Raw genomic sequence first — 13,170 nt, forward strand, 5'->3', positions numbered from 1 at the left:
CTACAGGAGACTAAATATACAACAGGGACTTGATATTGACTGTAATTCCGTTACCCATGGGCGACACTCAACGTGGTCCTCTGAGCCACCATTGTTTGTCATGCTCATCGGCAGGTCACAGATGCGGCAGGGCAAAATTGGCCCTACATCTCGCCTGCAGAACACGTGTGTGTGTGTGTGGGGGGGGGTGACTGGTCCAGGGCACCTTCCATCAGTAGCCCGGCTGTTAGTACTTGTAACCATGTTATCAGGAAAAGCTGACACTGCAGAGGGAGACAGCACGTGAATTCTGTGTGCCCTAGGACTCAGGTGCTGAGGGGATCCCACCTGCTTGCACCCTCCCCTACCTCTGCTACCTGCCTCATCTCTCTGCCCTGGCTCCTCACTTTAAACTGCATCAAGCTCATTTCCCACCTGGAGGAGGAAATGGCAACCCACTCCAGTATTCTTACCTGGGAAATCCCATGGACAGAGGGGCCTGGCGGGCTATAGTCCATGGGGTCACGAGAGAGTCAGACACGACGGAGCACAATAAGGACATCTACCACTAGGCCGGCTCAGCAGTGCTCTCCACAGCAGACTTGCTCATTGTCCTGGGTCGCCATCAGACCCCAGACCCTTCGTTGCTTTAGGATCCTTTATCAGGGGGTCTTATGTGTAGCAGTGTTAGTCGCTCAGGCTGTGTCTGACCCTTTGCAGCCCCGTGAACTATAGCCCGCCAGGCTCCTCTGTCCACGGAATTCCCCAGGCAAGAATACTGGAGTGGGCTGCCATTCCCTTCCCCAGGGGATCTTCCCGACTCAGGGAACAAACCCAGGTCTCCTGTATTGCAGTTAGATTCTTTACCATCTGAGCCACCAGGGAATCCCCTAGGGGATCCTAATCGGGAATCAAAATAAATGCCCTTTTGCTTATTAAGAAAGACAATGGAAGAGTAACCACTACAAATAATTCATGAGGCATTTTCTCCGCTGATACAGAATCTCAAGGGATGCTGGTATGCGTGAATCCCCACCCCCATGCTATGGGGTCACAGGGACTCTAGGTGGCAGAGTGGAAACCAGAGCCCTGACTGCCCGCCTCTGCTGGACCACCTGCTTTAAGAAAGCAAAACACCTCTGACATCTTCACGACCCCCACTCAAGGCAGCCATTCTGAGTAGTTTCTTAGGAAACTTGCACAGCTGAGCTAAGGCTTCTGCTGCCTCCCACAGACATGAGGATCTGGGGACAGGAAAAAAAAAAGAGACTACTGTCTGGAACCCAGAGGTGAGTGGGTATTCCAGAAGTTCTCAACCTTCATACACTGAAAAGCCCATCCCACACCGGGGCTAGGAAGACACTTGAGCAAATAAATAACATCCTACTCCTCATCTTTCAAAAGGCTCTTTTGCAATTTCTTTTCACAGATAGCTTAATCATAAGAAAGATGTCTGGGAGCCCTTCCTACCCAGATCTGCAGGGGAACAGTGCCACTGTCCACCAGGAGCCAACCCAGGTAGGGGTGTCCCTGGCTGCAAGGCCACACCCGTCCGATCATTTCTTGTCAATTTGCTGCTAAATTTGCTGAGCATTCCCTGGGATCTACTGGTGAGTGTCCTGCTGAGCTCAGGGTTATGGGTCATAGCATATTAAAGCAACACAAAGGATGCTGCAGTAATTCCCTAGAATCATCGATGTGCCTTAAGGACCATTTACCTAACCTGAAAGTTTGAAATGCACTTCCAGGTGCAGATAACTGAGAATAACAGGATTAGATGAGAATTCCTCTGATTTCCATTCAGTTGGGGGAAAATGCCAGGCATTTAGAATGCTGACCGTGCCTATGGTCCAACATACAGATACAGGTACCCTGACAACAAAAGGGATGAGCATGACGCCAGGAAGAGTCAACTAAGAGGTGAGCCCCAAAGACCACTCCTGGGGAGTCTTCTGTCTTCAGGGATTCAAGAGGTCCTTCCCAGTGGGGGGAAGAAATAGTTAGGGAGTTTGGCATGGACAGGTATACATGCTGTATTTAAAATGGATAACCAACAAGGTCCTACTGTATAGCACAGGGAACTCTGCTCAATGTTATGTGGCAGCCTGGATGGGAGGGGAGTTTGGAGGAGAATGGATCCATGAATATGTATGAGTCCCCATGCTGTTCACCAGAAATTATCACAACATTGTTCACTGGCTATACCCCAATACAAACTAAAAAGTTAAAAAAAAAAAAAGAAGTCCTCCCCATGGGAAGTTCTCTTTAATCTCACATATGGCCAAGTCTTAATGTTACTTAAAGTCTCACCTCCTCTGAGAAGCCCTCCCTGACCACTTTGCCTTCTATCCACAAAGTGTGAACAAAAGCCAGGACTTGTGAAGCTTTATTTTTGGTATTTTTCCTGCTGCTTTTGGTAAATGCCAAGCATACAGTGGATCGTTCTGATGATGAAGCATCAGTGGCATAAATAGCATGACTGTTTGGAAAACACCAAAGCATATGAACCTGGTCTACTGGCCTGAGCTCAAGTGCGTGTAGGCAGACAACTCTTCTGTCCTCCAACCACCAAAGCTTCAAAGCTACTCTTTCTCCATTTCCTCCCCATCCCTGCCTGGTAACTCCAGCCCTACAGTCTTTCTAGTCTTTTTCAGGTGATAAGAAGTCCAGTGCAGATAATGGAAGCTGACCTGCCCAGAAGATGGGGTATGGGGGAAGGGAATTTCTGGTCTGTTTCCCCAGTTTGCTGCCCCCCTGTTTCCTTCCCACATCTCCAGGGTGCATCTGGTTTCTCCAGGGAGGGGAGGAGTTAAGATATACAAGATGCTGAAATTCCCTCTATACATCAAGAGCTTTACTCTAAGCCCCCAAGTCCAGAGGACAGGAGATACAACCTAAGAAAGATTCCTGCCTTTCATGTCAAAAAAAAAAAAAAAAGCTCGTCCGATACGGGGAGAGAGGAATCTGGAGCCCCCAGCCCCTTTACACCCAGCCTGGACGAGAGGGGTTAGTGAGGGAAGAAAAACCCCAGGGGATTGAGGGGGACATGGAAGGCTGGGGGGAATTTGTCCTGCTTACTGCTGGGAACACAGGACCACTCAGACTGGGGACCTGGGCTATTCCACACAAACTGGGCAGGTTCCCAGGTGCCCAGCAGGGACCTGTTGGAGACACAGGGTGTGGAGACCTCAGTGCCAGATGCAGGAGCCGGGTCCCCAACTGTGTCTCACTCCAGTGACAGCTGGCTGGACAATGCTCAATGGAAACAGAAAAAGGAGGCTCAGTGGTGGGAAACCCATCAGATGACAGCAAGAAACCACGCTCCCCACACCTTGAAGTGCTGCAACCTTCTGGAGCCTGGAGACTACCTGCAGTGAGAAAGGGCCCCAGACAGCGACCTGAAGAAACGGAGACTGACTTTCCGGGGACTAAGCTGCTTTAAGCTAGATAGCGACTCAGATAACATCCTTTGAATTAGGCTCAGGAAAACCACAATCAAGACCTAGGACTAGACATATCAAAAGGGAACCAAAGTCCCTTGTTCAGGGCAGCGAAATTAAGTTCACCTAAAAAACTAAGTTGACCCAAAAAACTTTGCACATGACAACTGGGAGGCTGGTGACCTTCAGCCCTCCACAATAAACCCCGGGCAAGAAACATCTCCACTCGGATCGAAAGGCTTCCTCGGGGTCTCCATGCAACACAAGCAGAGTTTATAAGCATGTCTGTGCACAGGCATGCAGCTAACCTCCCAAGGAAGAGTGGATGGCTGCAAGTTTGCCCAGGCAGACCCAGCCTACTGTGCCACCTCAGAACACTTACCCTCCAGGAGGGCAATGCACCTTCACCCACAGTTTCATTTAAGCCCCTGAGCTGGCGACCGGCACTCCCATTCTGCTAAGTCAAACCAAGACTCATCCAGCTTTGGTGACCGGCTCAAGATGACCAAGCTGAACAACAATATGAACAGGACATCCACTTCTCTGAGCCCTAGGGGCCTTGTCCCACGCAGCGGCCGTATGCTGTGTGTGAGCCACGCAGCAGCGCTGGAGGTGCCACTTTTTAATTTGTTCACTGAGGACAGCTGCTCAAAGAAGCTAAGAAACTCGCCCAGGAGGCAAGTCTGGACCAAGGGAGGCCCTCGCTCCAGGCAGAAAATTTCAGGAGGTACCAAAACTCCTGGAGACAAACGGTACAATGGACTGTTTCAAAACATCACAATGAACACAGAAGCCACACCGTACAAACACGTGACAATTTTAAATAAAGACAGGATCTGCAGTACTGATCTTCCTTCTACCTTAGGCTCCAGTATGGCTCAGCACAACACTGGGGCAGAGAGGAGAGACCAGCGCAGCTCCGTCCTCCACCGGCCCCACAGTCAGGGGCCGCTGATGTTACTGCACAGGCTCTAGATAGGCTTCTCCCCACACTCCTACCGCCTCACGTGGCTCTAGGGAGTGATCACGGCGCTCCATCATCCCAGGTGTGAGCTCCAGGGAGACCAGGGTCTAAACAGAGTCTATTCCACGGTCACGTGCCCCAATTATGTAAATGAAGGAAGCGCGCCGGCTGGAATAGGGAGTGGGGATATTTTAAGCTATCAGTTGAGGAAGGTGCGGGGTGGGCACTCAGCTGCTCGTCCCCCACTTGATGGATTTATAGCTCAAAATTAAGTGACACCGTGCCAGCTGCCGCCTGTCCCGACACGAGTCTAACCCCAACGGTGGTATTCCTTTACACTCTGCATTTCAAAAGCCAAAGCCTGGTTGGCAACTACTCCACTGGAGTAACCACTCAGGCTTTGATCACCGTTCACCTCCTATTAACGCCCCGTCTGAGAGGAGGCGTCCGTTCAACAAATAAGTGTTGGTTAAAAATGTAAGCATTTCTTAGATCAAACGCAGAACCCCTCACTGGCAACCAAAGCCTAAAACGTGTCTAACAAATAAAGCATTACCTGGAGCAGAAGAGTTAACGACCGTCCACTCCCCTCCCCTGCCGCGGCCTCTGGCGCCAGGAGGCACCGACGCTTCGTCCACCAACAATTTCCCCCGCACACCGACTCCCCTCGTCGTGCGTTTTCTGAGGCGTCACCTCACGATTCAAAGTTAAGTCCGGCGAAGTGAGCAAAGGGAAACTTCGGGCACTTGGGGGAGCGCGTCCGGCCGGACTCGGCCGCGGGGAGGGCGCTCCGTCCGCGTGGCTGCGGGGGTCCCCGGCTCCGACACCCCCGCCCCAGTCCCCCCGCCCTGGTACCTGCGCGGGAGCGCGGGCGGCTCCGCGAAGCGCCGGAGGCTCTGGGTCCGCGGGGTGGGGGCGGCGGGGCCCCGGGAGCGCGGACGCGCGGCCCTCACGCGGCGCAGCAGGTGGCCGCCCGGCCTCGCCGCCGCCGCCGCCGGGTCGGGGCCCGAGACCCGGGCGCGGGCGCGGGCACGACCCTCCGGCGCCGGCGCTGGCTCTCGCCGGGCCTCGGGCGCGCTCCCCGGCCCGGGCGCGCCGGCTCGGCTCTGCTGCTCTCGGCACGGCGGGGGCGGACGCCGTTCCCCTCACTCCTCTCGCTCCGCTCGCTCGCCCGCCGCGCGCACCTCCCCCGCGGCGCGCCGCTCCCGCCGCCCGGCCGCGCTGGGCCGCGAGCTCGTGGGGGTGGCGCCCGCGGGCCCGGCTGCCGGCGGGGACCCCCCTCACCAGCCCACCGAGACCCCGCCTAAGCCGGCCCGCGCGGGGTCGCTGTCGGAGCTCAGGGCCGGGCGTAGCCCCTCTTCCCCGCCTCCCCCGGGCGACCCCGACGGTCCGGTGGATGAGGTGCCCCCGCTCCGCGCCCCTGCGGCCCCGACTGCACCCTCGTCCTCGGGGGTCACCTGAGGGCCCTGCTGCCCGACGGCGCTGGGCCCGGGACGCTCATCATCCGCCTCGCCAAGCCGGCCACGGGCCGGAGGGAGGGCGCCGTGAGTGGGAAGGGTGTGTTTGAATAGAAGTAAAAGTTGTTTTCTATATAACCTTGTGTGTCCGGAGCGTCTCCAGGCTAACTAGGGAAGCTGCCGCCCTTTCGCGGGGTGAATCATTGCTGTGACACTGCAAATGGGGAAGAAGGGGCTGCCAGCGGCCTCGCAGCCTCGCCTTAATTTCTTGTGGAGACCGATCGGTCCAGGTAAGGAGATTGTCTTGGGAAATGTGCTGGCCTCGGGTGGTCGCTCAGGGGTGACCAGAGAGCTGGCCCTGAAGCCTGGGCCTGCCCATCACACAGCCCCAGATGCCCCTACCCCGGCCACGTGCCTGCAGAGCGGGGAGCTTAACCTGCAGGGAGGGAAGACCCACGTGAATTGTGACCTGCAGGGAACGGAGGCCACTGCTGCTGACCCTTGAGAAGCTTCCATGCCAGCTAGAAGAGCTCATGCTAGCAGCGTGTCGATTGATGACCAACATCTGAATCTTCAGCTATGTTGGAGCCTTTATATGGGCACACTCGGAATCTGCACCACATCTTAGGTGATGGGTTTGGGGATTTTTCCCTGAGGTCACTGAAGACCCAAGAAGCCCGCGTTTGTACCGCTATCTGCAAAAGAGCCAGGGAAGAAGATGGTGGAAGGGTCTCTCTCCACTCTTGGCTTTGAAGGAGCAAAATCCCAAATAAAAGCATCAGAGGCAGCGTAAGGAGGTTAAGTTGCTTCTGAGGTGGCACAGTGGTAAAGAATCCACCTGCAATGCAGGAGACATGGGTTCGGTCCCTGAATCAGCTAGATCCCCTGGAGGAGGAAATGGTAACCCACTCCAGTATTCTTGCCTGGAAAATTTCTTGGACAGAGGAGCCTGGCGGGCTACATACAACCCATGGGGTCATAAAGAGTTGGACACGCTGAAAGCAACTAAGCACCAGAGGGCACAGAAAGAAGTTAAAGACAGATCGCATTTACTTGAGCAAATAAAGAGAAGTTTACTTATGAAAATAAAATTTGTATAATCCCTTTGGAATAAGCCATTCTCTTAAAAACCCCTTTTGCCGTTGTTAAGTGCTTTAAATTTCCTGCGTGAAAGGAATAAAAATATATTGTGAATCAGTCTATAGCCCCCCAATTTAATAACCTGCATTCACAATGGATAGGTGACTCATGAAGATAAGAGACAAGGACTGGCGGGGAGCGGGGGGCGGGTGGGGAGCGGTGTGTGTGCTTTTTTCAGAATCCTCAAACTAAACTGAACAACTCTAAACAAACCTGCACCCTCTTCTCTCCCACCTTGAGCCTCTGGCTCCTAGCTGTTAAAAATCGCATTTATTTTGTTGTAACTCCTAAATATTTACTGACTCCATATATTGCCTTTCTAAGTAAGGATTTCATTTGTTTCTGTACTATCATAAACTTCTGGCTTTATTTGTGTGTGCTGTGGGTGGCTTTTGAAGTTCCTAGAGGTTTTGAGAGGACAAAACCAAAAGTTCTTGGTGATTAGTTAAGGCTGAGAAAGAACATGGTGTCAACACCCAAAATAGAAAGGGTAGGGGAACTTTGTGAACAGGTTAGAAAAATGGGAAAATATCCGGTCCTGGTAGAGCAAGCTTTAAAAGTGTTGAAAGGAAGAATGCCCTCCCCCTTCCTCAGCCCCAGGGCTCCTCCAGTGCCCTTCAAGGGAGCTCTTTTCCTCTATAATGCCTCTTGGGCCAAATCTTGAAGCCAGGTTGAGAAAAGGCTAAAATGTCAGTGACCATTTGCCAACAGTTTCAAGGAAACAGCCCCCATGTAGAGTTTCTGGAATCTTGCACAGATAACCACAAAGCAACGAGCAGAGGGTTGGTTTTGGTTTTTGCTTCTTTGTTTATTCTGGAACTCCAGAAAAATCTCGCTCATCTATCCCTGAACGCTCCCTCCTGGGGAAGGAGAGCCTCGCTGATAAGGCAAAAGAAAGAGCTAAAGCTGGCTACCTCAGGACTTACCTGGTGGTCCAGTGGTGAAGACTTTGTCTTCCAATGCAAGGGCATGTGGGTTCGATCCCTGGGGAGCTATGATACCACATGGCTCACAGTCAAAAAACCAAAACATAAAAACAGTATGGTAACAAATTCAATTAAAAAAAACTTCAAAAGTGGTCCGTATCAATCAATGAATGTATTGCATCTCACTTGGGAACGCATTTCTATCAAACAAGACCTACGATTATCCCGTTTTACAGATGAGGCACTGCTGTCATCCCCCTGTTGTGGAGACACGAGGCGGGTACCCAAGGTGCGGCAGGAAGGAAGTGGCAGAGCCAGGATTGAACCCACAGTCTGCAGTCCTGGCACTGAATAGGCTGCCTTTCTGCTGTGTGCTCAGTCGTTCAGTCATGTACGACTCTGCAACCCTGTGGACCGTAGCCCACCAGGCTCCTCTGTCTGTGGGATTTTCCAGCCAAGAATACTTGAGCAGGTTGCCATTTCCTCCTCCAGGGGATCTTCCTGACCCAGGGATGGAATCAGTGTCTCCTGCATCTCCTGTGTCTCCTGCAGTGGCAGGACAATTCTTTACCAGTGCGCCCCCTGGGCAGCCCACCTTTCTGCCAACGGCATCTAATGCTACAAACTGAAGATGCTTAAAAAAGAAAGGACATTCACCCTTCCCCACTCTTAGGAAGAAGCATCTTTTGGGATCTCAGAAAGCAAGATTATTTAAGTCTAGTCTCCTCTCTACTGAATAATCACTTAGACCAGAGAGCTATCACTGGTGGGATGAAGAAGGGGGTTCACCAGAGGCACCAGGCTCAGTAGCCCAGGCTGGTACCAAGAGACGCTTCTGCAAGAAATGGCTTCACCCCAGGCTTCTGCTCTGGGGTCTTCATAAGACACTCGTTCCGCCTGTTTCCCCTTGGGTTCCAAAAATACAGACCCCCCATCTGGCCAGATGAGGATTGGAGTCGAGGACCAGCCAGGAGCCAACTAGCCAAAAAAGATGTCAGCTTTCTCATGACAGCAAGCCCGTTGCCTGGGTGAGCCTTGATGACAGAGGTGGAACTGAACTGTGTCACTGTCCTCCTTCCTTGCCTGTTATTCACATAGCATCATCTGCCACCACACACACACCCAGTCAGGTACATTTTTGTCCACACAATCAAGCAGCTTCATGCATTTGTGCATTTTCACTGTAACTAGGGATTATTCTCAAGACCATTACAAGAGTCATAAGGCTCTGCCTTGAAATCACACCTTTATTTCAGTGGTTCTGAATGTTTTTTCATAAATGTATAAAACATTTTATTTTATAAATTAGATGTCACGTTAAGAGACCAAGTGGGCTTATGTTCAGAACAAGTTCAGGGAATTCTGATTTTTTTCCCTGATGGAATGTTTTTTTCCTAATGTAGATACTATTTATCATTTTGGCCAGTTCATTGATCTGTAGCAAGGTATTTCAGGGATATTTGATAATTCTGGCTTAGCATTAGCTGGGGCTGGGAGGTTACACTTCTGCTAGAAATTTATCATGGATGATAAGTTTCATAAAATCTTACAGTCTCAGGGTGGGCTAAATCTTGCCAGTGATTTTTGCTGTTGTTGTTTGCAGGATTTGGTCTTGTTTTTATTTTCTGAGGTATAACTGACCTAAAGGACACACATCTCTGTATTTAGCTTGAATTTTCAGTTACATATCATTTCTCTCATGCAACCATCACCCGCATCAAGATCTAGAACATTCTTAGCACCCTGGGACGCTTTCTTGTACCCTTCTGCAGTCAGTGTACTCAGCGAACTATTTCACGTTCTCTTACCATAGATTAGTGACCTATGGTGTTAAGGCTCATGAATAGGTATATGTAGACCTTCACAGTATGTCTTCTTTTGTATCTGACTTCTGTTATTCAACATGATGTCTGTGAGATTCATCCATGTTGTATCAGTTCATTCCTTTTGCATTGCTGCATAGTACTCCATTGTATGGATATACCACAGTTTACCCATTCTACTCTTCTTAGGCATTTGGATTGTTTTCAAGCTTGGTATGTTACAATGAATCTGCTATTAACATTCTCATATATGTTTTGGTGGGCATAAACACTCAGTTTTTCTGGTTATTATCCAAGAGTGGAATCCTGGATCACAGGACATATGTAGGTTCAACTTTAATACATACTACCAAACATTTTCTTGGAGTAGTTGGGCCAATTCACATTATACACACACATGGGCCATGATACACACACAAGCTTCAGTTTCTCCACATCCTTGCATATATGGTATTGTCAATCTCTTTAATTTTAGTCATTCTAGTGTTGTAGTGGTATCTCATTGTGGTTTTAATTTTCATTGCTCTAATAACAAATGATGAGCATCTTTTCATTGGCTATTTTGATATCTTATTTTTGAAATGCTTATTCAAGTCTTTGGCTCCTCTATTGGACTATCTTTTACTTACATAGCAGTAGGAATTCTTTATATATTCTAGATATGATTCTTATATTGAAATTCAATTCTTATATTGAAAATGCTGTTGGCGTTTTATTGTTTTTCCTTCCAATTTTTCTTTTATAAAAAGACACTAGGGTTAGCCTGCAGACTCAGATGTCTCCTGCCTAGTTGAGATTAAGCCAAATACACAATTTTGTGTCTTCATTTTTTCAGCTACATCATAACCCAAGTATCTTCCCATGTGATCATCAAGTGTTCATAAATGTACTTTTTAATAACCGACTGATATCCATTAGATAGATATGTCATTATTCATCTTACTATCTCTCTACTGCATGTTTTCCAGTTTAAAAGTATGATACAAAATTATCTGACAAATGCCTTGTCCATAATTTGTCTGCATTTATATCTTTAGGAGAGATCCAGAGAGGAGGCCCTGAGTCCATGGCTGTGAATGGGTCGAAGGCACTAGTGAGTCACGGGGTGTGAAGGCTTCTTAGGCTGTAGGGTCAGAATGACACAAGTGGACAGTGCTTCCATTCATCCCTGGGCAGCAGCTTCTCCTGTTCTTCAGAGCAATAGCTCTTACCGCTCTCAGGCCCACCCATCACACTCTTCCAAACAAATGGCTCTGCTTCTTTATTCCATAGAAAATTAGAGTTACCAGGCATAGAAGTAAGTCTGCTAAGCAGCTGACCTTAACATAGGGAGATTTTCCTGGATGATCTGGGTGGGCCCACTATCATCACAAGGGTACTAAAAGGGAGGAGGGAGGCAGTGAAGACCAGAGACATGGAGCCTGAGATGGTCTCAGCTCAACAGTGCTGACCTTGAAGGTGGAGGGAGGGGCCACAAGCCATGAAAAGTGGGCTCTAGAAGCTCAAGGAAAAGGTAAGGAAGTGGATTCTCCCCTCATGGATTCAGAAGGAACAGACTCCTTCAGAAACCTTTAATTTTTAGCTTAATAAGACAAACAGCAGATTTCAGACCTGTAAAGCCCTCCAGACCTGTAAAATCATTGAACTGTATTGTTTAAACCACTAAGTTTGTGGTAATCTGTTACTACAACAATAGGATACTAATAATTTATTTTAGAATCCCCTTGTCTTTTTGCTGGAAAGTCTGTTTCTCCATGCCTACTCACTGGCACAGTCTAGAGAAGAGGTCCCATTGGACATGCATTTGACTGAATCCTAGTTGCATAAGCTTAATATTTTAAAAATTTTTAAATTGGGATCTAGTGTCCCGACCAGGGATTGAACCTGAGCACCTTGCATTGGGAGTGTGGAGTCTTAACACTGGATCACCAGGGAGGTTCCAAGCTTAATATTTTAAATGGAGGTTATCATTCAAACTAGGATTCAGACTCTTAACTAAGGCTCTTCCATGCACTTTTTGGTGGGGGGGTGGCGGGGGGCAAATGCGGAACACTGACAGTCTGAAATTTTGAAGCCTTGGGCAGTCATTTGAATACGATCAGCAATTTATTGGAGAAGGAAACAGCAACCCACTCCAGTATTCTTGCCTGAGAAATCCCATGGACAGAAGAGCCTGGCGGGCTACAGTTCATGGGGTCACAGAGTCAGACAAGACTGAGCAACTGAGTATACATACACAGACAGCAATTTATAGACCTTTCAGTAATGTCCACAGCAGTATCTTCTGATAACTCAAAAATGCTCATTTTAATTCACCCCAATTTTATAAGATTTATTTTAGATTATTCCCTCTTTTAGAAAGTGTGTTCTCTTGTAACAGCTTCTAAAAATCATAGTTTTGTTTTTTTTATCAGTAGTTATGTTATTTTCCATGAAATTCTGCACTTTCATACTTAACCCTTACTCTAACCCCAAAAGAATTTCTTATCCAAAGATATCAGCTTTCTGGACTGGGGATGAATCTGGAAGATTATTTTGGAACCCCTCATGGTGCTGATGCTGTGTTTATATGGAATGATATTTTCCACAAGAAAAATGAGGACTTTAATTACTCTTAGAAAGAAAAAGTCTAAACCACTACTTTTCTTTTGGTTTTATCCCAGAGAAATAAAATAAGCATGTATCTGATTTATGTGCTGGCCCACATAGCTCCTTTTGCAAATGTGGCTTTAAACCAGCTAATCTTTTAAAAGTCTTTACACTGACTAATTTAGAAGCAAGGAGAACAAATGTGGGAGTATAAATGCAAGGCACTGAATAAGAGCGATCGCTCCTGCCAATGAACACACTGCTGTGTTTCTGAGTACCCAATGCAGTTCACGACTTTCATTTAGATGAAGCTTCCCTGGGGCTGGTCTTGCCTCCCCAGCACGATGTGCTACGTGACTGGAATTACAGTGTGGAAGATGAGATCTGTCCAGGATCTTAGTGATCAGACTCTTCAACCTCATGTTGGAGGGGACGAGAACAGCCCAAGGTTACATGCCGATGGCTGGACTTTGCTAAAGGGAGGTGTGTTAACAGCATCTGCTTACCTCTGCCTAATTCTGTAGCCTCCTGAATCTCTGGAAATCACCAGCAAAACTTGACAGACAGCTTATCTTCTTGGTAGGACAAAGGAGAGACACTCCTATTCATTCAATAGGAGCTTACTGTTTGATAGCAGTATCTTATTCATTTGACAGATTATAAATATAAATAAAGTATAAATAAATATGTAGAGGAGGTTTTTTACATATTTTTAAAATTTTTTAACTGGAGGATAATTGCTTGAAATGTTGTGTTGGTTTCTGCCATACAACAACTCCAATCAGCCTTAAGTACACTTATATCTCCTCCCTCTGAATCTCCCTCCCACCCCTCTAGGCTGTTAGAGAGAAC

The 13,170-nt window shown here is 48.4% G+C and overlaps 1 protein-coding gene across 4 annotated transcripts in view; it reads right to left on the minus strand.

Moving 5' to 3' along the window:
• Window positions 1-5,979, minus strand: part of CRACDL (CRACD like) — a 125,434-nt gene extending 119,455 nt beyond the window's left edge. The window contains exon 1 of one of the 4 annotated variants that reach the window (XM_043467894.1): window positions 5,841-5,979. In XM_043467894.1, coding sequence (XP_043323829.1) covers window positions 5,841-5,887 — 47 coding nt within the window. In that variant the 5' untranslated portion in view covers window positions 5,888-5,979. The other 3 variants (XM_043467895.1, XM_043467897.1, XM_043467896.1) reach the window with 3 other exon arrangements.
• Window positions 5,980-13,170: the final 7,191 nt, after the last annotated feature.

This window comes from Cervus canadensis, chromosome 5 (genome assembly GCF_019320065.1).
Source record: "Cervus canadensis isolate Bull #8, Minnesota chromosome 5, ASM1932006v1, whole genome shotgun sequence".
NCBI lineage: Eukaryota > Metazoa > Chordata > Mammalia > Artiodactyla > Cervidae > Cervus > Cervus canadensis.